The following is a 23,937-nucleotide window of genomic DNA, read 5'->3' on the forward strand; positions in this document are numbered from 1 at the left end:
CAATAAACTTAAATCACCTAGAAAAGATTAAATTATGACCAATACTTCAAAAAAATAAGCCTTTTGTTTTAGACTTTCACCAAATCAGATAAAATTAAAAGGTATGATACTAAAAAGCTTAAACTTTCACCATCAAAAAGAGGCAACTCTACACAGCAATTTATTCCCCAAGACTTGCAGACAAGCAGGACTTTACTTTTCAGTCAAATTCTTTGAAAACTGATAATCCATAATCATAGTGATCAAACAGTGACAAGCTAGAACTCTCTCTCAGCACAGGAAGTAACAGCATCAAAAATAAATGATACAGTGCCTGAGCTGTGGTGGCGCAGTGGATAAAGTGTCCGCCTGACACACTGTGGTCACTGTTTCAAAACCCTGGTCTTCCCTGGTCAAGGCACATACAAGAAGCAACTACTACAAGTTGATACTTCCTGTTCCTCCTTCTGACCTTTCTCTCTCTCTATCGTCTCTCTAAAATCAATAAATGAAATCTTAAAAATAAATAAATAGCCCTGGCCGGTTGGCTCAGTGATAGAGCGTCGGCCTAGCGTGCGGAGGACCCGGGTTCGATTCCCGGCCAGGGCACACAGGAGAAGCGCCCATTTGCTTCTCCACCCCTCCGCCGCGCTTTCCTCTCTGTCTCTCACTTCCCCTCCCGCAGCCAAGGCTCCATTGGAGCAAAGATGGCCCGGGCGCTGGGGATGGCTCCTTGGCCTCTGCCCCAGGCGCTAGAGTGGCTCTGGTCGCAACATGGCGACGCCCAGGATGGGCAGAGCATCGCCCCCAGGTGGGCAGAGTGTCGCCCCATGGTGGGCGTGCCGGGTGGATCCCGGTCGGGCGCATGCGGGAGTCTGTCTGACTGTCTCTCCCTGTTTCCAGCTTCAGAAAAATGGAAAAAAAAAAAAAAATAAATAAATAAATAAATAAATAAATAAATAATACAGTAAAAATAATGTCTTGCCTTACACAGTGTTAGCTCACCTCAGGAATGAGTCTATCCAAGTGTTCAACTCGGTTTCCATGAGAAGGGTGTGTGGATAACCACTCTGGCACCTTGGGATGACCAGAAAGGATATCTGCAAGTTCCATCTGCTGCCAAAACACTGAACTGGCTCTGACGTCCACACACGCCTAAAACCAAAATTAATAAAAGCACAAAATGAGTTTAATTATGAGGACATTTTTTACTTTACCTTTATGTCATTACATGTTTTAAAACTATTTTCTATCTTTTAATAAACGAAGAATATACTCATTGTTTAAAAGAAAATTCAAATATGGTATTATAGAACTCAAAAAATAAATAAATAAAGAATGCCTACCCTCCCCACTGGCCCCAACTCTTACTTAATATTTACAATAACACCACTCCCAAAGATAACCCATTCTTTTCACTATGATAGATATTAAGAACATAGTATATCAGGGCAAAAAAATCTTCCAAGTTAAATATTTTTGTTTTTGTAATAATATATTATTTTAAGTGAGAGTACAGGACTCCCACATGTACCCCAGCCGGGATCCACCCAGAAACCCCATCTGGGCCAACGCTCGAATCAACTAAGCTATGTTTAGTACCTGAGGCTGACTCGCTCAGACCAACTGAGCTATCCTGGTGGCCAGAGCTGACACTCGAACCAACTGAGCCACTGGCTGCAGAAGATGAAGAAAAGACAGGGGAGAAGAAGGGGGAGAGGGGAGAAGCAGATGGTTGCTTCTCTTGTGTGCTCTGTCTGGGAATCAAACCCTGGACGTCCATACAATGGGCCAATGCTCTAGCCACTGAGCCAATCGGCCAGGGCCACATGAAAATATTTCAAAATTTAATCTGTTAATAAACTAAAAATTTTATTCTTAATCTCTATCACTAGGGTAATCAGATATTCATACGTAGTTTTCTTTTCTTGCAGTGTCCTTGTCTGGCATTGATATTAGGTTATGCTGGCCTCATAGAATGAGTTAGGAAGTATCCTCTCCTTTTCAGTCTTTAAGAAAAGTTTGAGAACTGGTACTACTCTTTCTTTAAATGCTTGGTAGAATTCAAAAGTGATACTGTCAGATCCAGGACTCTTCTTTGCTGAAAGATTTTTTTTATTAATAATTCAATCTTCATACTAGTTATAGATCATTCAGTTATATTTCTTTGTGATTTAGTTTTGGTAGGCTTTTAAAAAAATTATTGAATTTATTGGGGTGACACTGGTTAATAAAATTATGTAAGTTCCAAGTGTACAATTCTACATCACTTATATATTGTATTGTGTGTTCACCACCCCAAGTCCAGTCTCCTTCCGTCACCATTTAGCCACCCTTCCCCATTTTACCTGCCCCCACCCTTACCCCTTCCCTCTGGTAATCATGAGTTTCCCTGGTGTCTTTGAGTTTGTCTGGCATTTTTGCTTAATCCCTTCACCTATTTTACCCAGCCCCCCAACTCCCGTCCTCTCTGACATCTATCAGTTCTCTGTATCTGAGTCTTTTCTAAGTTGTTTGTCTGTTTTGTTCTTTAGATTCTACATATAAATGACTGGCTTGTTTTACTTAGCATAATACTCTCCAGGTCCATCCATGCTGTTGCAAAAGATAAGATTTCCTCCTTTTTTACAGCTGAGTAGTATTCCATTGTGTAAATGAACCACAGCTTTTTAATCCACTCATTTATCGATGAGTACTTGTGCTGCTTCCATATCTTACCTATTGCAAATAATGCTGCAATGAACACAGGAATGCACATATTCTCTTGAATCAGTGTTTTTGGTTTCTTCAGATATATTCCCAGACATGGAATCACTGGGTCATAAGGTAGTTCCATTTCTAATTTTTTGAGGAAACTACACACCTTTCCACAGTGGCTGCACCGTTAGCTTTTATTTCTAGAAATCTGTCCATTTCATCTAGGTTGTCCAATTTTGGGGGTGTACAATTGTTCATAATACTATGTTATATTCCTCTTTATTGCTACAGAATCAGAAGTAATATTCACTTTCATTTCTGATTTTAGTAATCAGTAATGTCTGACTTCCAAAAGGAAAAATGAAAAGTAAAAAAATAAAGGGGAAGGCATTGGACCTATAAGTACCCTAGAAGTCACTACAGCCAGAGGGAGAGAGACTTGAAATAATGGAGGAAGGTGAAAGAACAATGGCTCCCCAATACTTTGACTGTACCTCTATGATTAAAAGCAATATTCAGTGACCAAAACACAGATCCCTGATATTGAGAGGACAGTGTTCTTTTTGTTCACCCTGGCTACCAAAGATGTGTGCAAGCTCTTCCAGGAACACATACAGAACTGTCTGCCATTTACTAGGAGTGGGGAATAGGTAGCTGCTACCGTGTTGAGGGTTTAACTTAACTGAAACTAAGCAAAATTCATCATCCTAGACTTCCCCTGGAACTTGCAAGCCTTTAACAGACTCCAGAGTTTCAAAACAGTTACATCAGACATATTCTGCCGGTCTGATTGCTGTCTCGGTGGGAAGACAGATTTCTGGTGCTTCCTACTCCACCATATTTTTAGAATCACAATACAATTCTTTTAAGACCTTTGACAACTCTAAGTTAAAAAGAATCCAAGGCCCTGGCTGGTTGGCTCAGTGGTAGAGCGTCAGCCTGGTGTATGGAAGGCCTGGGTTTGATTTCTGGCCAGGGCACACAGGAGAAGTACCCCTCTGTTTCTCCACCCCTCCCCTTCCCCTTCCCCTTTCTACCTCTCTCTTTCCCTTCTGCAGCCAAGGCTCCCTTGGAGCAAAGTTGGCCCCGGGCACTGAGGATGGCCCCATGGCCTCCGCCTCAGGTGCTAGAATAGCTCTGGTTGCTATGGCCCAGATGGGCAGAGCATCGCCCCCTGGTAGGCATGCCAGGTGGATCAAGGTCAGGTGCATGTGGGAGTCTGTCTCTCTGCCTCCCCACTTCTCACTTCAGAAAAGAAGAAAAAAGAATCCAAGGTACTTTGCTCTATTGCACAAACATGGATTTACATGTATATATGTGTATAAATAGGAATATACAAATATTCATAATAAATGATTCATGTTTATATAAATATGTATCTATATATGTGAATATGTGTAATATGTTTATGTATAAAATATGTTATACATATGTATTTATGTGTATATATACATATATAATACAGAAATAATTATTTGATGCTAAATTCTAAACACTCACAGAAATGTCTTTCAATAGCAAGTCAACATATTTATAATATAAATATAGACTGAAATAAATAAGCAAGATATTCTTCTAAAATAATGATAAAATATAAAATAATTTGAAGTTCAACTAAAATCACAAGCTACCATTTTAAAAAGCACAACCCACCTAACAGTTAAAACAATCTGGCCCTGGCCAGTTGGCTCAGTGGTAGAGCATTGGCCCAGCATGTGGATGTCCTGGGTTTGATTCCCAGTCAGGGCATACAGGAGAGGCACCCATCTGCGTCTCTACCCCTCCTCCTCTCACTTCTCTCTCTCTCTCTCTCTCTCCACCCCTCCTGCAGCCATGGCTCAACTGGTGTGAGTTAGCCCCAGGCACTGAGGATGGTTCCATGGTCTTCACCTCAGGCCCTAGGAAGAGCTTGGTTGCTGTGCAATGGAGCAATGCCCCAGATGGGCAGAACATTGCCCTCTAGTAGGCTTGCCAGGTGGCTCCCTGTCAGGGTGTACCCAGTAGTCTGTCTCTCTGCCTTCCCTCCTCTCACAAATAAAAATATATATACATATGAAAACTGGAAGATAAACATTTCAATTGACTTAACAAATATAGGAATTATCTACTATGAGGTTTATTTGCTACACAGACCACAGCATTTTTTCCAGTATTTTTCAGACTAAAAGTGTTAATCACAAGAGAAATAAAATATTTCCCAATCTCTAAGAATCATGGTTGATGGTAATCTTTAAAGCAATATTTGAGATACAGAAATAGAAGAAATTAATTATCCCAAACAGACTGCAAAATATTCCAAACTTAAATTATTCCAAAGGATTGGAGATATGTGCCTTAATAGTAAGATAAAGGTGTTGCAGTCTGTACTTTCAAAATCCGATTCAAAGATCCATCAATATCAGGCAATTTTGTTTTCAAAAGAAGTATTTTTCCCAATTTATAAAAAATAAGAGACATGGGTCTGACCAGGTGGTGGCGCAGGGGGTAGAGCATCGGACTGCGATGTGGAAGACCCAGGTTCAAGACCCAGAGGTTGCCAGCTTGAGCGCGGGTGGGCTCATTTGGTTTGAGCAAGGCTCACCAGCTTGAGCCCAGGGTTGCTGGCTTGAGCAAGGGGTCATTCACTCTGCTGAAGCCCCCCAGTCAAGGCACATATGAGAAAGCAATCAGTGAACAACTAAGAGGCTGCAATGAAGAATTGATGCTTCTCATCTCTCTCCCTTCCTGTCTGTCCCTATCTGTCCCTGTCTCTGTATCTGTCACCAAAACACAAACAAATAAATAAAAGCTTTTAAAAAAATAAGTGACATGGTAACATCAGCAAAATGATAAACACAGCTATTTAAAAATGATACACAGACAAATTTCATATATAATTAATTAGGAAACTTAGTTCAGATACTTCCGCATCCTGGGCAAATGTAAAACCAGACACAACAAAGCCAGGAGAAAAATTCAAGACAATCCCTTGCCATAATCCCTACCCTTTCAACAGAGTCATACAATTTGTAGGAAACCCCAGTTTCCAACTTCTCCATGGGTAGCAAATGAGTTGGACCATACATCCAGCATTCCAACTTTTCCAGGTCTGCCTAAGGAACTGGCTTCTGTCTTACCTTCCCCAGTCTACTAATAAGATGCAGCACACATTACACACCTGGGAACCAGTGAAATAAAGATGGCAGTCTGAACTAGCACCCGGCAGTCACAGTAGCCCCTTCCCCCAGCTTAACACAGAGCAAGTGGGGATAAAAATCCCAGATCCTAGCTTCTCCTCCTTGGGGAGGGAAGCAGGTGAACCACATGTCTAACATTGTAAGCTTTCTGGAAACTGAGGGACTGGCTGCCATCTCACCTACCTCAGAGTACTGACAGGACACAGCATACTTTAGATGCCTGAGGACCACTAAGAACAAAGACAGGAGTTTGGACCTCATGAAGGTTTGAGAGGCCCTCCAAAAACTCTGATGGGTCTGTTATAAAAAATGTCCCCTAGTATTCAAAGCTATCTACAGATTCAATATGAACCCTCTTAAAACCCAATGACATTTTTTTTAAGAAATAGAAAAAATCCTACAATCATACAGGACCACAACAAGCCTTGAGCAGTCAAAACAACCTTAAGAAAAAAGAACAAAGGAGAAGGCATCACACTTTTTTATTTTAATATATATTACAAAGCTATAATAATTAAAACAGAACGGTACTGATATAAAGACAAACACATTGACTAACCGAACAGACAAAGAACCCAGAAATAGACTCATGCATATCCAGTCAATCTTCAACAAGGGTGTCAAGAATATACAATGGGGAAAGGACAGTCTCTTCAACAAATGGTGGCAGGAAAACTGGATATACACATTTAAAAGGATGAAATTGGACCTTTATCTTACACCAAAAAAATAAGCAACTCAGAATGGAGTAAAAACTTAAATGTAAGAGTTGAAACTGTAGTAACACTTTTAGAAAATATAGGGAGAAAGTTTCATGACACTGGTCTTGGCAAGAATTTCTTAGATGGCAATAAAAGCAAAAACAGACATGTGGAACTACATCAAACTAGAAAGCTTCTGCACAGTAAAAAAAAAAAACAACAGTAAAAAAGCAACCTACAGAATGGGAGAAAATATAGTATTTGTAATCCTATATATCAGATAAGATTTTAGCATTAAAAAAAATATAAGAAACTCCTACAACTCAAGAGCAAAAAAACAAATAACTTGATTAAAAATAGGCAAAGAACTTGAATAGACATTTTTCCAAATAAGACATACAAATGGTCAACAGGTATATAAAAAACTCTGAATATCATTAATCATCAGGTAATGCAAATCAAAGTCACCTGACATCTGTTATTATGGCTATTACAAAAAAACAAAGCATGACTGTCGGTGATGATGTGAAGAAATTAGAACCCTGTACACTGTCAGTGGGAATGCAAAATGGTGCAGCTCTTATAGAAAATAGTAAGGAGGTTCCTAAAAATATTAAAATTAAACTTTTATATGATCCAGCAAGCCCACTTAGGGGTTTTTATCCAAAATAATTAAAAGCAGTATCTCAAAGAGATATTAGCACTATTATTATTACAGTATTATTCACCATAACCAGATGTGGAAACTTAAATGTCCATCAATGGAAAAATGGAAAAAGAAACATGGTATACTGTATACACACAAGAGAGTATTATTCAGCCTTTAAAAAGAAGGAAATCCTGCCATAAGCAACAATATAAACAAACTTTGAGAACATTATGCTAAGTGAAATAAGCCAGTCACAAAAGGACAAATAAAGCCTACGTCCACCTAGATGAGGTATGTAAAGCAGTCAAACTCAGAGAAGCAGAGTGGAGAATGGTGGCTGCAGGGCCTCGGGGTAGGGGAAACTGGGGACTTGCTATTCAAAAGGTATAAAGTTTCACTTATGTGAGATGAATAAATTATAGAAATCTGATATACAACCTGTATTACACAGGTTAAATGTTCTTACTACAGTTTAAAAAAAGAAAGTGAAAATTACAGATCAAAATGGTAATATATTTTAAGTAAATATTCAGCCCATAGGCCTAACTCACTTGCCTCCATAAAAAAATTTTGAAAATTAAGGAACTTGTGTGTAACTAGTATCTGGAGGTATATAAAGAAAGTAAGGACAGGCCACTTTCTAGACAATATTCCTTCTTAAAACAGAATGGCCACAGCCAGCCAAAGAAACATAGGAAAATGTGCAATACAATGGCCCTGGAATACTCTCTGAGGCAGTACACTGTGACAATAGGAAGAGCACAGGTTTTAGAAACAGAAATACCTGGGTTCAAAATACCAGTTATCTATTTTGTTTAATTCATAATAACATATATGTGTCAGGTATTGTTCTGCATATTATAAATATTAACTCATTATATTCATTCATTTAATCATCGTAACAACTTATGATGAAGTAAGTACCATTATTACGCTCATTTTACAGATCAGATGAAGAAACCAAGGATCTCAGAAGTCAAGTAATTTGCCAAAGGTTCAGAGCCACAATTTGAACCCACAAAGAATTTGTAACCTTGGGTCAATAAGTCAAAAATCTCAAGTTCATCTATAAAAATGAAATTAAAGCAGATCATTAGGATTAAATGTGGTAACCCTTCTGAAGTAGCCAGCTCAGAATCCAGAATATAGTGGGTACTATTTCTACTCTTCCTGTCCCTGGTGAAAAACAAGAGTCCTAGGTTATTGCAGGATGCAGGATGCTAGGTTTGATGATAAGTGATGATGTCATAAATTTACCACTGAAGAAGGGTCTAGTTGAAGTCAGTCTATAATACCAATATGCATGCATATGAATTAAGAGGCATCTTAAATGCTTAAATGACAAAGAATTTGCTACTACTCAATTAGAAACCCACTAGGTTATGATATTCATAAGAGTATGGTAGTATAAGAGCTATTATTATAGTGTGAACTATAAGAATATTATGTCAAAACAATGCTAGAGAAAAATATATACATAGAGCAAGACTTAATACACCCTACCCACAGCCAAAATTTTCATTAGAGTTTCAAAGATGAAAAGTGTCTCTGAATTTAGCTTTCTATTTGCAGACTCTTCAACAAAACTCCTGCCACCTATCACCTTCTCTAAAAGGTAAATTCTGACTTAGCAGTTCTCAATTTTTTTTGGAATGCCACTGATCTCCTACACTTGTCCCAGTCATTCTGGAATCTTCTCCTATATTCCACACACACATATGGAAGGTAAGAATCACCTAAGATAATACTAGAAAGAACTGTGGCAGAAGGGTAGTTGGACTACCAGAGGTAAAAGAAGGCACTGAAGCTATTTTAAGATAAGATTTAAAAGATATCAAAACAGACATAAAAACGGTCTTCTTAGGAACAATACTACAGAAGACCAAAACTGTTCCTAGTGGGTTCAAATATATTAGCAAGTTCCATATCAGAAATGAATGAACCTTTATCCTGGGAAGAAAAAAACTTAGTATCTTTGAGACCTTTGACAAGTTAATTAATCTAGCCCTCAGTTTCATCTGCAAAATGAGGATAATAATAGTACCTACACATCACAGGATTGTTATGAAGACAAAAAGTTAAGGCATGTAAATGAACCACTAAACAAAGAACCTAATCTATTAACCCAAACAGAACCCAATGACAGTGTTATGACAAAGGCTCAGCTTCACAGCCTGACAAACTACAAGACCTGGACTCTAGCCCAGTCTCCCACTACTGACTACGTATATGCTATTGGACAAATCACTTCACCTCTTTGCAGCCCAATTTCTTTATCTGTAAAAGGAGAAGGTGGGTTATATCATCTCCAATTTTCCTTTCTAATTCAAAAGTCTATGGTTCTAAAATCTATTATTTTACAGAAAGTTTAGAATTTTGAGTTTTCTCTGATTTCTATGAAAGTATGTTTTGCTCATTACCTGTTTGCCTCACTAGATGGTGCTAGCTGCATAGTTATTTAGCTTACCAGAATAAAACAACTGACAGCCTCTCCACAGAACCACTCACAAACTTTAGGGCTGGACAATTCCTCCTCTGAGGGCTTTCCAGGCCACTAGAGGATATTTAACAGGCCTCCCCTATCCTCCATGTCTGCCATCTCCCCAGTCACTGACAACCAAAAACAATTATATATACAATTATATAAGAGGCCACTCCCCCCCCCAGTTTAGAGCCACTAAAAAAAAATGTTTTCTTTTCATAGTTAAGAAAATAATACTAGAAAATAAAAATGATTTAGTTGTTTATAAGTTCAAATAAAAGTCATTTCTGTAAATGACTGTAAAGTGCCAAAGTCTCTGTACAGCAACAAATGAATACATAAATACAACAAAATCAAATATTTCACAGGACATCTTTTCGTCTGCTGCTTACTGGACAGCTGGTTATTATTCTATGCTTAAGTCATACCTCAGTCCTACCAGCTTTAATTAACTCTACATTAGTCATTTTAAATTTATATAATGATAAATAGCTTATAAATAAAAAATTTAAACAACTATAAAACTGTAAATATATAAAGTAAACTCACAGCCAATAGTCAAACAGAAGCAGAGAGCACTCTGAGGAAGGCAAGCTGCCTGCCTCAAGAGCAACTTGAGTTTAATGAATTTTCCATATTGTTTAGCCGTTGGCCGTAAAAGCTCATAAATCTAACGGGACAGCACATGGCCAATAGATCCATCTCCTCAGAACAGTTCCCATTAACCAAGCTCACAAGACTGACATAAAATCAGAATGCCAACTTATTAACTTATGGCAATAATGGTAACTGCGAAAACGATCAAGGGCACAGGGCGCGTGCATCCTCAAGTCAGCATGTTCTCTCCTTCTCAGGCATGGTCCAAAGGAGGCCAGTCTAATGAGGACAGGAAGGAATAAGAGAATTGTGTTATGTGATCTGAACACTAAATGGCAAGAATTCAAGGGAGTCTGACACATTAATGTCCAAAAAAAGATAAAAGCCACAAATAAGGATCAAGTCCAGAATACTCAAAATAATCCATTAAGGTTAGTACTATCATTATTCCCATTTTTTCAGAGTAAAAAATAGACTTAAGAGATTGATTTTTCTACAGTCAAGAAGAGACAAGTTCAGATATAGGTCTGACTCTGGGGTCCAAGGTCTTAACCACTATGCAAGATACAGTATAAAATGCTTTAAAAACTGCTAACAAAGACTTCTCTGCCTACTTTCACTTTTGTTTCCTACACTGGTGCTCTTGACTCTACCTATACTGCAATCAGACAGAATTTTCAACCCCTGGACTATGCCATCATTTCTCTTGCCTTGAAACATGCTATCTATCCTGCATCATTCACCAGAATAATTATTACTTAGCTTTCACATTTTCATTTCAAAAAATTTCTTCCTCAATCTAATCCCTAGACTAAGTTTTCCTGATCTCATATATATGATATATATATATATATCATAATACTTAAAACTGTAAAAATTATTTATTAAATGTCTATTTCTTACTCAGATTCTGACCTCCATAAAGGTGCTATGCATCCCTATATCCTGTAACATGATAAGCACATATTCAGTATATGGTGAATTAGGCCCTGGCCATTTGCTCAGTGGATAGAGCATCTGCCCGCAGTTCGGTTCTGGGTTCGGTTCCCAGTCAGGGCATGCATGAGAAGCAACCATCTGCTTCTCTTCCTTTTTCTCCCCCTTCTCTCTCTCTTCCCCTCCCACAGCCAGTGGCTTGATTGGTTCAAGCACTGGCCCTGGGTGCTGAGGATAGCTCTGTTGATTCAAGCACTGGCCTAAGATGGGGCTTGCTAGGTGGATCCGGTCAGGGCACATGTGGGAGTCTGTTTCTCTATATCCCCTACTCTCAAAAAAATAAATGAACAAATAAATAAATAGTGAGTTAATAAATAAAAACCAACATAACAGGTCAGAGCAGAGTTATGTACATCAATTTAAAGAGAGTGGCACCTGGGCAAAAAAATCTGACTTCTGATCATATTCACAAATACATTTTTAAAAGTTAGCCCTGGCCGGTTGGCTCAGCGGTAGAGCGTCGGCCTAGTGTGCGGAGGACCCGGGTTCAATTCCCGGCCAGGGCACACAGGAGAAGCGCCCATTTGCTTCTCCACCCCTCCGCCGCGCTTTCCTCTCTGTCTCTCTCTTCCCCTCCCGCAGCCAAGGCTCCATTGGAGCAAAGATGGCCCGGGCGCTGGAGATGGCTCTGTGGCCTCTGCCTCAGGCGCTAGAGTGGCTCTGGTCGCAACATGGCGACGCCCAGGATGGGCAGAGCATCGCCCCCTGGTGGGCAGAGCATCGCCCCTGGTGGGCGTGCCGGGTGGATCCCGGTCGGGCGCATGTGGGAGTCTGTCTGACTGTCTCTCCCTGTTTCCAGCTTCAGAAAAATGAAAGAAAAAAAAATAAGAAAAAAATAAAAAATAAAAGTTATCAGTCAAGGCCCTGGCCAGTTGGCTCAGTGGTAGAGCGTCGGCCTGGCGTGCAGGAATCCCGGGTTCGATTCCCGGCCAGGGCACACAGGAGAAGCGCCCAGCTGCTTCTCCACCCTTCCCCCCCTCCTTCCTCTCTGTCTCTCTCTTCCCCTCCCGCAGCCAAGGCTCCACTGGAGCAAAGTTGGCCCAGGCGCTGAGAATGGCTCTGTGGCCTCTGCCTCAGGCGCTAGAGTGGCTCTGGTTACAACAGAGCAACGTCCCAGATGGGCAGAGCATCGCCCCCTGGTGGGCATGCCGGGTAGATCCCGGACGGGTGCATGCAGAGTCTGTCTGACTGCCTCCCCGTTTCCAACTTCAGAAAAATACAAAAATAAATTAATTAATTAAAAAAAAAAGTTATCAGTCAAAATTAGGGGATAAGTCAGCCCAGAAACTGAAAAATCTGATGGTACATGCTAGCCAATATTAGCTTAAGTCTTGCCTTGAGAAAGGGGCAATCCTGGTTTAGTAGACCCACTTATTTGTGGCACGGTGCAGTATAAATATAATCAGTGAAAGCTATAATGAGGCTAATGCAGAAGTCTAGGTAAAAGATGCTAATAGTAGAAATGGACATAGTTTATAGACAGAACTAGCAATCATATGTAAATAATAAAAAAAAGTGAAGTATTAAGGAACTCTAGGTTTTTTCCCAAAACAACTGAATATAAGGTGCTATATTTATTGGATAAAGGAAAACTAGAAAAGAAATAGATGTAAGGGGAAATCAAAGGTTTAACATTAAATTTATTAGGTTTGAGATACTTGTACAATATAAAGAGGAAATAACAGGCTGACATTTGAACATACATGATTAGGAGATTAGTGCTCTTAATTGTATCAACTCTATGATATAGGTCCTGTTATTGTTCCTATCCAACAGATGGAAAAAAATCAAGGTACAAAAAGGATAAATCACTTGCTCAAAATCACCCAGCTAGTATGGCAAAGCAGATTCTCAAACTGAGGCAGTCCAGTTCCCGAGCTCACTCATTATCACGATATTATAATATTGCTTCTTTGGTAGCCAACTGATACCCTGCACTATGGGAACTTTAGGGTGTTTCAGTAGTTGGTACCCAGAAAAGTAGGGATGAGGTTTAAGGTTCAAGCAGCAAATTAAGCAAAGACTCCACAATGAATGGAGAAAATCCCATCTCCCTCCCCCCAAACAGGGACAGCCAGTTTGACAGAATTCTTCTGCAAAGAAACGTGAACAGCCACAGAGAAAAGGCCTATGTGTATTCCATGTGGAGGTTTCCCAAAAAAAGAGCTACCTCACTGCCCTATAATCTTACAGTGAAGTGTACTACCCCAGCCTACGGATAGAGAACTTCTAAAAAGTTTAGTGCCTTCTTATAAAATATGGACAATCATGAATCACAAATTTGGGGATTTATAGTTCCATCCACGAGAGAATAACTATTATGGGATTTGTCCTCCCACCAAAAATATCTATAAAACTGGAGACACATGAAATAAACATTTTCAGATAGTGGACAACAGGTAGGACAAGAATGTAATCGGTAAGAGAAAGAGAGACACCTAAGGTGATCCCCAGATTTGCCACTGCTCTCTGCCCAGGAGTTTCCTGACCACAGCAGTGGGAGGTGGAACCTTTAATGAGCAGAGCAAGGTGAGACTAGCTGAGCTAAGGAGTTAAGAGACAGGAGTTTAGGACTGTAGGAGTGGCTGGAATTTGTGAGATAAAATGCCAGAAACAAGCTTGCCCCAGAAATTGGTGTAGAGGTTCCCTGGATTTCATCAAAACTAAAGCCGTGTGCTCTGCAAAAAATAAAAACCCTGTTAGGACAAGAAAAGATGAGACACAGATGAAGAAAAACTACTTTCAAATCACATATCCAACAAATGATGGTATCCAGAATATCTAAATAACACTCTAAAGTCAATAGTAAAACAACAAATAATGCAACTAGAATACGTTAAAATATTTGAACAGATACTTAACCAAGGAGGAATACAGGTGGCAAACAAGCACATAAAATCAGTCCGGTGATAAAAGACTAAATCTTCCATAACAAGAAACCAATAATGTCAAAACCTAATGAGTCAAAAAATTACAAAATAAACATATTACATGGAATTACAGAGGTAAATAGCTAAAAGAATTTAAGGCGATTTGCACTGCTGGGCCCAAGGAAGGGGGCAGGAAAGGCTGTTATTTCCCATTGTAATACTAAATGATTTTCTATACTACAATGAAATGTGTAGCTACACAAACAAATACACATTTTTAAAAAGGAAGTATAGTTAATAGTCTGAAATGCTACTAATAGAAAGAACAAGATAAAAGTAGAAAGCAAATGTGCCACATCATCTTTATTCAATCCCCTACCCAAGGACACTTCGGTTGTTTCCACGTCTTGGCCACTGAGAATAATTCTGCAATGAACGTAGGGGTACATATATCTTGGCAAAAAAAATGTTTTCAAATTTTCCTGATAGACACCAAGAAGAGGGATTGTTGGGTCATATGGTAACTCTATTCTTAATTTTTTTGAGGAACTGCCATATTATTATATTTTCCATAGTGACTATACCAGTTTAAATTCCCACCAGCAGTGAATGAGGATTCCTTTTTCTCCACAGCCTCTCCAATACACGTCTTGTTGACAATAGCCATTCTAACAGATGTGCAGTGGTATCTCATTGTAGTTTTGATTTGCATTTCCCTAATAACTAGTGAAGTTGAGCATCTTCTCATACATCTGTTGGCCATCTGTATAGGAGAAATGTCTGTCCAGGTCCTCTGTCCTTTTTTTTTTAAAAAATTTTTATTTATTTATTCATTTTAGAGAGGAGAGGGAGAGACAGAGAGAGAGAGAGGAGAGACAGATAGAGATGAGGGGAGGAGCTGAAAGCATCAACTCCCACATGTGCCCTGACCAGGCAAGCCCAGGGTTTCGAACCGGCAACCTCAACATTTCCAAGTGGACGCTTTATCCACTGCACCACCACAGGTCAGGCCCATTTTTAATGATAAAGAAGACGTAGTACATATATAATACTACGCAGCCATAAGAAAAGATGAAATACTGCCATTTGAGACAACATTGATGGATCCTGAGAGTATCATGGTAAGAGAAACAAGTCAGACAGAAGAGAATCAAGAACCATATGATTTCAATCATATGTGGGATATAAAACTGAAAGCAACAAGTGAACAAACAAGAAGAAAAAAATAAAAACAGATAACAGTATGGTGGTTACCAGAGGTAGTGGTTGAGGGGTAATAACGGGTAAGGGAGTCAACCATACAGCAAGTAAGAAGATTTGACTTTGGGTGGTGGGCACAAAATGCAATACACCAAAGATGTATCACAGAATTTTCACTTGAAACCTATATAATTTTATTAACCAATGTCACCCCAATAAATTTAACTTGAAAAAAGAATTAAAATATGGGGGGAAAAGGAAATGTGGAATATGACAACAGAGTTAGACAAAGTTGATATTGAGAAATGTAATTATGGTAGAGGACTAGGGGCTGAAACAAACTGGAGCATGAACCTTGACATCATACCCATTAGGGTGTGAATCATGGCTTTACCATTTTTCTTTACCTATCAACAAGAAAGTACTTAACCTATCTGGGCTCCAGTTCCTTTGTCTGTAAAACAAAGATAATGCTCATAATAATAACTACTTCATGGAGTTTCTATAAAGATTAGGTTAGGCAATGTAGATAAAATAATAAGTGCATTACTGGCATATAATAAATATTAACAGGCAGAAAATGATGTTATTACCTAAAAAGGTGATATCACAGAATAAATGGAAGTATAACTATTTAAGACTTTTATACTGTTTCTCCCTTTTGACAGGATATACTTATATTCATAGATGGTATTTTTATATCCTAAGTACTCTGTAACAAAGGTATCACCTGTATCATATGTACTCATGACTTAACATCTGTAGAAATATTTTCTCCTTTGAACTAAAGAAACAATAATATCACAACTAGCAAAAAGGTCACCTAGTCCACAACACAATATTTAGTTGGCTTAAGAAATGAAATCATGCCTGACCGGGTGGTGGTGCAGTGGATAGAGCACCAGACTGGGATGCAGAGGACCCAGGTTCGAGACCCCGAGGTGGCCAGCTTGAGCACGGGCTCATCTGGTTTGAGCAAAGCTCACCAGCTTGGACCCAAGGTCGCTGGCTTGAGCAAGGGGTTACTTGGTCTGCTGAAGGCCCACGGTCAAGGCACATATGAGAAAGCAATCAATGAGCAACTAAAGTGTCACAACGAAAAACTAAAGATTGATGCTTCTCATCTCTCTCCGTTCCTGTCTGTCTGTCCCTATCTATCCCTCTCTCTGACTCTCTCTGTCACTGTAAAAAAAAAAAAATAAATCATAATTTTATCTATTCAGATATACTCTTTTTTAAAAAATGCCTTGCCTATTATAAATAACCAAAGAAATACTAATATTTCTTTACTAACTTCTCTAGCTTCATTCTTACTTTTTAAATAAAAAAGAAAATTTAACTTACCAAGTCACCCAAAAAAACAGAAAATTGGCACTGGATTACTCATGCAGTAAATATTCAAAGTAGTAATTCCCAAATCTGCCTGGATACCAGCCTCACTGGCAGTTCCTAAACATATTCCGATTCAGGGCTTCACCATCTAACTACTGATTCAGAATTTCAAGGTGGAGCCTAGAATATGCATTTATAAAAATCTATCTAGCAAAAACATAATAAAAGGCAATCTGCAAAAGAAGAAATAAAGTAGCCAATAAAAATGAAACAATATGCTCAACTTGCCTACTAGACAATGAAATGCAAATGTTTGAAAGTAATGAGATCCCAGTTTTTGTCCAAAGTAACAAAAATTAAAGAAAATAAAAACAGTGCCAATATAGGCATAAAAAAGAAGGGCATTCTAATTCTAATATGTCATTGGAAAGACATGCTATCAACATTTTGAAATAACTAAGTTACTTTTAAAAATAAAAATGAAAATGCCAGCAATCCTACCCTATAGCTATGAAAGCCCAAAGAACACAAGGATATGTGTATAAGGATGCCTATTTCAGAATTTCTATAATAAAAAAACTTAAAATAACTTAAATGTTAATAGGTACATAATTAAATGAATTATCCATATTAGAGAAGATTAGGTAGCAATTAAAAAGATTGTTAGAAACTTCCTCTTCTAGCAGTGATGGAGTCGCTTGTAACATAAAAATATTCCTATAAAAACAATTAGAAAATCTAGATAAAATATAAATAACAGATGTTCAAAGGTAATAAAAAAGCTGCCCAAGGTGGTCGGATCTGTGTGTCACCCTGCCCTTCAGTAAATCTATTAATTTTTTTTTATTACGTAGTGGTTTCAGGTAAAAGTTTAGTGGTTAGACAATCATATACTTTAAATACTGTTTCCCTCGATATTTCTAGTACCCCAAAGGGCAGCACACATAATTATCATAATATTACTGTCTTTCCTGCGACTATTTGGTAGCTACCAATGTGTGCTTCTTAGTCTCTTCACCTCTTTCACCCAGTCTCCCAGCCTCCCTTGCCTCTAGTAGCTACCAGTTCTCTCTCAGTTATCTAAGGCTCTACTTCAATTTTTTTTTATTTTGTTCTTCAGATTACACATATAAGTGAGATCATATGGTATTTGTCTTTCTCTGACTTATTTCAATTAGAATTAATACCTTCTAGGTCTATCCATGCTGTTGCAAATGATAAATTTCATTCTTTTTATGGCTGAGTCATATTCCATTGTATATTTGTTCCACAGCTCTTTATCCACTTATCTATTGACAGGCACCTGAGCTGCTTCCATTGCTTAGCTATTGTAAATAATGCTGCAGTGAACATAGTAGTGCACTTATACTTTCAAATTAGTATTCGGGGTTTCTCTGGACAAATTCTCAAAAGTAGAATCACTGGGTCTATTAAATGTTAAGCAGTGAACAGCAAGAGGCTGGGAATATGAGTAAAAATTAAAAGAAATCTGAGCAGAAAGAAGTGACCAGAGAGAAGCTTCTAGATGTCTTACAGAGTTAGAGAGCCAAAACTTAGAAGTTAGGCTTGACAACGCAGGCAAATTTGACAAGTCAAGATTTGAAAGACAAAAGAGAAAACTCTTGATGTCCATTTATTATGCATCTATGGATTCTTGAGCTGCACAGGGCACTTTCTTAACAAAAAGTGGCCAAAAAATTGAGCCAAGATTTCAACAGTGTCATGGTGCTATCATATATTCTATTGCAGGGTTCTTCTATTTTACCAGGTATTAGTCACTATCAACCTTAAGCATATTTGGGTGATTAAAGGTTCATATTGTAATGCCAAAAGGAACCATTAAAAATAATGCCAAAAGTTATATCTAGAAAGTCAATGAGGGAGATAAAATGAAATACCAAAAAATATCTGATTAACTCAAAAGAAAGCAGAAAAAAAAATAGAGAAACAAAAAATAGGAATACAAATAAAAAGCAACTAGCGGCCCTGGCCGGTTGGCTCAGTGGTAGAGCGTTGGCCTGGCGTGCAGGAGTCTCGGGTTCGATTCCCAGCCAGGGCACACAGGAGAAGCGCTCATCTTCTTCTCCACCCCTCCCCCCCTCCTTCTCTCCCGCAGCCGAGGCTCCATTGGAGCAAAGTTGGCCCGGGCGCTGAGGATGGCTCCATGGCTTCTGCCTCAGGCACTAGAATGGCTCTGGTCGTGACAGAGCAATGCCTCAAATGGGCAGAGCATCACCCCCGGTGGGCATGCCGGGTGGATCCTGGTCGGGCGCATGCAGGAATTTGTCTGACTGCCTCCCCATTTCCAACTTCAGAAAAATACACACAAAAAAAGCAACTAGCAATATGCATCCATATCAATAATTACATTAAATATAAATGGACTATATACACCAAGCTAAAGGCAGAGATTGTCAAACTGAATAAAAAAGCAAGATGCCATTTATACCATCTATAAGAGATACATTTCAATACAGACACTCAAATAGTTTGAAAGTAAACAGGTAGAAAAAGATATACCAAGTGAACCATACACATAAAAAAGCGGAAGTGACTATATTAATGTAAAAATACTGTCAAACAGAAAACACTTCAAAGAGTCTTTACTAGAGACAAAAGGATAGTTCACAATAATCAATCAATTCAATAATAGAAAAAATCCCACATGTGTATGTACCTAATATACAACTTCAAAATTAATGAAACATAAACAACCAATTAAAAGGAAAAATAGGCACATCTACAATTATACTTAAAATTTTCAATACTCCTCTCTAAATCACCAGTAGACAAAAGAAAATCAGAATTCAGAATTGAGTGACACTATAAACTACCTTAACCTAATTGATATTTATAAAATATACATTCAACAAATACAGAATACACATTTTTTTTAAAATGATGAAAAGTCACCAAGGTAGACCAGATGATGCACCATAAAACAAGTCCCAATAGATTTGAAAAGATTAAGACATTACAAGTATATTCTCTAACCACAAAGGAAATAGAAATAAACAATAAAACACTGGGAAAACCCCAAAGCTGTATACTAAATCACTCACTTCTGAATAAAGCATAGATAAAACAAGAAACAAAGAATATTAGAAAATATTCTGACAACTGATAATGAAAATACAACATATTGAAATCTGTGTACAGCTAAAATGATGCAGAGTGGGAAATTTATGGCCAATGATCTAAGCTTCCACCTTAGAAAGCTAGAGAAAAAAAAAGTAAATTAAACCCAAAGTACAAAATTTGATTTCATAAAAAATTTTAAATTTTATTCTTCAAAACACACCATTAAAAACATAATAAAGCAAGCCACAGAATGAAAGAACATATTTACAAAACATATTTGACAAAGGACCTGTATCTAGCATATGTATTAAAAAAAACCTCACACAATGTAAGAATAAGACAAACAACCAGTTTCAAAATGTATCTGAATACATGAATAGCCAGTACACCACATGAAAATATGTTCTAAATCAGGGGTCCTCAAACTACGGCCCACGGGCCGCATGCGGCCCCCTGAGGCCATTTATCCGGCCCCACCGCACTTCCGGAAGAAGCATCTCTTTCATTGGTGGTTAGTGAGAGGAGCATAGTTCCCATTGAAATACTGGTCAGTTTGTTGATTTAAATTTACTTGTACTTTATTTTAAATATTGTGTTTGTTCCCGTTTTTTCACTTTAAAATAAGGTATGTGCAGTGTGCATAGGGATTTGTTCATAGTTTTTTTATAGTCTGGCCCTCCAACGGTCTGAGGGACAGTGAACTGGCCCCCTGTGTAAAAAGTTTGGGGACCCCTGTTCTAAATCATCAGTCATCAAGAAATGCAAATTAAAAATGTAAATGGACTAAACGGATCCAAAAAGGGGCAAAGATAAAAAATAAAAACAGCTATGTACTACTTCTAAGAGACATACACATTAAGAGAAAGCTTAAAAATAAAAGAATAGAAAAGATGTACCATGTAAGCACTAAACAAAAGAAAGCTATCATAACAATATAAATAAAGGAAAAAGTGGACTTTAGGCAAGAAGCATTAGTAGAAATAAAGATTTTAGCTTGATAAAAGGATCAATCTACTAGTAAGATCTAAAAATCCTAGATGTATATGCTAAAAATAGCACTGATATATACAAAGCAAAAATTAATAGAACTAGGCCCTGGCCAGTAGATGAAGTGCTGTCCTGATCCACCAAGGTTGGGGGTTTGATTCCCAGTCAGGGTACAAACAAGAAGCAACCAATGAGTACACTAAGTGGAACTAAGTGGAACGAGTTAATGCTTCTCTCTCTCTTTCTCTCTCTCTCTCCCCCCCTCCTCTCCCTCCCTCTCTCTCTCTCTAAGTCAATGAAAAAAGTTTTTAATTTTTAAAAATAAAAATTTTTAATTTTTTTTTTGTGTGTGTGTGACAGAGACAGTCAGAGAGAGGGACAGATAGGGACAGACAGACAGGAACGGAGAAAGATAAGAAGCATCAATTCTTCATTGCAGCACCTTAGTTGTTCATTGATTGCTTTCTCATATGTGCCTTGACCATGGGGCTACAGCAGACTCAGTGACCCCTTGCTCGAGCCAGCGACCTTGGGCTTAAGCTGGTGAGCCTTGCTGAAACCAGATGAGCCCGCGCTCAAGCTGGCGACCTCAGGGTCTTGAGCCTGGGTCCTTCGCATCCCAGTCTGATGCTCTATCCACTGTTCCACTGCCTGGTCAGGCTAAAAATGTTTTAAATCAATAGAACTAAAAGGAGAAAGAAAAATTGACAACCATAATGAGAGACTAGCAAACCTCTCTTGATAACCAGAAAACCAAATATGCCCACAATCAACACTGTACTGAAGTTTCTGGCCACTGCAATAAGGTAAAAAATAATATAGATTGGAAGTAAGAAATAAAGCTGTCATTTACAGACAAGGTAACTGTGTATATGTAAAATCTTAAAGAACTACACACTATTATAATTAAGTGAAGTTAGCAAGATTTCTGGATATAAGGTCAATTATAAAAACAAACTGTATATTTCTATATATACGCAAATTTATTTTTAAATGACATTGCTTAAAACATCACAAAATGTTAAAAAAAACTTAGCAATAAATCTAACAAAAGATGTGTAAGTCTTATACACACAAAAAAATCTCAAAATATCACTGAAATTATAAAACATCTAAATAAATGGATAAATATATCATTCAAGAATTGGAAGACTCAATATTGGTAACATTAGTCAACTGTCCCCCAAACTGATCTATATTTAATGCACAGAACTCCAATTAAATCCTAGGCATATTTTTGTAAAGCTATGTAATTTGATAAACTGATTATGAAATTTATATGGAAGAACGAAAGACTAAAAATAGCAAGTCAATCTTGCAGAACACCACTGGAGGACAGAAACTCTCAGAGATCAAGACTTACTACAAAGTTACCGTGATGATATCATATTGGCTCAAAAATAAATAGGAGGCCAATGGACTAGGAGAGAGTTCAGAAACAAACTTCCATATAGCCTCCCAAGTTTATGACAATAAAACTGACGTTTAGTGGAGAAAAATATCACTTCAATAAACAGTGCTAGGTTCATTAGATATCCATATAGAAAAGCAATTATCTTGACCTCTTCCTCATATTATATATAAAAAAGATAATAAAACAATCAAGCTTTTTGGAAATAAAACAGGAACAATTTACTGAGATGGGCAAAGATTTCTTAACCAGAACACACTGACTTAAAAGGAAAATTTCATAAACTCTAATACATTAGTATTAGAAAAGTCATGCTAGAGCCAATCTGTGGGCCATTATTTGGGAACCTCTTCATCTATGCAGTCTGCTAATTGTCTTGATTCTACTTACGTAACATTCAAAAAACCACTTTTGCCTCTGTGAATGATTAATGTCTTGATTTAAAAAATTAAATAAAACTCGTAATGAGTTCAAATAATAGTCATTTATAATAGTTAGGACTCTTAATAACTACTGAAAACTCAACAAAGAATGAAATACAATTCTAATTTAATATGTGAAGTGCCACTGTTTTCATTCATTTTTAAACTCCAGTTAAACTTCTAATGTTAAATACTAATAATACTCAGTTATCACAGATAATTAAAAATAGCAGCCAGGAAGAAAGTGCCCTGTTAAGCAGACATGACCAAAGCAATCAGGGCAAACACCTAGAGCAACTTTCTGTAGCTAGCAAAAATAAGCCATCTGCTATAACAAAATAATCTAAAAGACATGGTGTAATAAGCCTGCTCTTCTATCCTCCGCTTTAATGGTAAGAATTCAGTTTGCTCATCCAGGATCATAGCTGCAATAAGATAAACCTCTGTTCCAGTCTGGAAAAACAGCGACTCATCATCTTACACCAAAAAAAAACCCTCCTTAGATCTGTGACACAAAGGAGAGGAGTCAAAGAGAGCATTAGTCCAGAGGGCACAGATTTAAAATGGTATTAATGAAAAATTGTGTGCAATCCAGTTCTCCTTCTCTGTTCATGCCAAACTTCATCAAGACAATGCACATTTATCCTTTACTGTGTGGAAGACACTGTATCTAAACTTCTGAACACCTTACCTTTGCGGCAAGCTGCAGTCCAACCTTGTCAGCTTCGGCCTCTAACGTTCTACTGTATGGCCTACTAAACAAATACTAAAAAGAAATAGGAAAGAAAAGCTCCATTAAGGTTATTTCATTACAAAAGGAGATTTTTTTTTTTACTTAATTTCATGGGGTATCTAGAATCAAGTTTTTATACTCTCCATTATTAACATTTAAAGAACACCATGGTATAAAACATACAGTGCAGCCTTTATTTCCTCCACCAGAGATTAATAATTTTTAAACATATTAAGAATTTAAAAAATATTATGCCTAAAAACTTCTGGAAAGTCTACTGTATCATATAGAGTCCTTTTATTTTTCCATTTATACTCTCTACCTACTATGTAGAAGAATCCCTTAGAAAGCTTATTGATGCAGTCTTTAATTATTGCCAAGGAACATTCTGATCATGCTGTTTTAAAAGAAAATTGAAAAAATATAGCTATACAATAGCCAGTGATACTACTAGAGGATTTATATATTTCAGTTGGAAATTAACCAGATAGCAGAATGTTCATTCTTTGATAAACTATTTTAATTTCTTTTTTTTCTAAGTATTGATTAGTTAGGAAAATGAAATTTACTTCCAACCTCAATTTAAAAATGCAAATAGATATTGTAAGTTTAATTTTTCTAATT

At 37.7% G+C, this 23,937-nt stretch overlaps 1 protein-coding gene across 4 annotated transcripts in view; it reads right to left on the reverse strand.

The window, feature by feature from the left end:
* Positions 1-23,937, reverse strand: part of OMA1 (OMA1 zinc metallopeptidase) — a 66,324-nt gene that overhangs the window by 22,642 nt on the left and 19,745 nt on the right. For all 4 annotated transcript variants that reach the window (XM_066372183.1, XM_066372182.1, XM_066372185.1 and 1 more), the window contains 2 exons: positions 23,272-23,346; positions 985-1,134 (listed from right to left, as the gene is read on the reverse strand). In XM_066372183.1, coding sequence (XP_066228280.1) covers positions 985-1,134; positions 23,272-23,346 — 225 coding nt within the window. The remainder of the gene's footprint in view (positions 1-984; positions 1,135-23,271; positions 23,347-23,937) is intronic.

Source organism: Saccopteryx leptura, chromosome 3 (assembly GCF_036850995.1).
Source record: "Saccopteryx leptura isolate mSacLep1 chromosome 3, mSacLep1_pri_phased_curated, whole genome shotgun sequence".
NCBI lineage: Eukaryota > Metazoa > Chordata > Mammalia > Chiroptera > Emballonuridae > Saccopteryx > Saccopteryx leptura.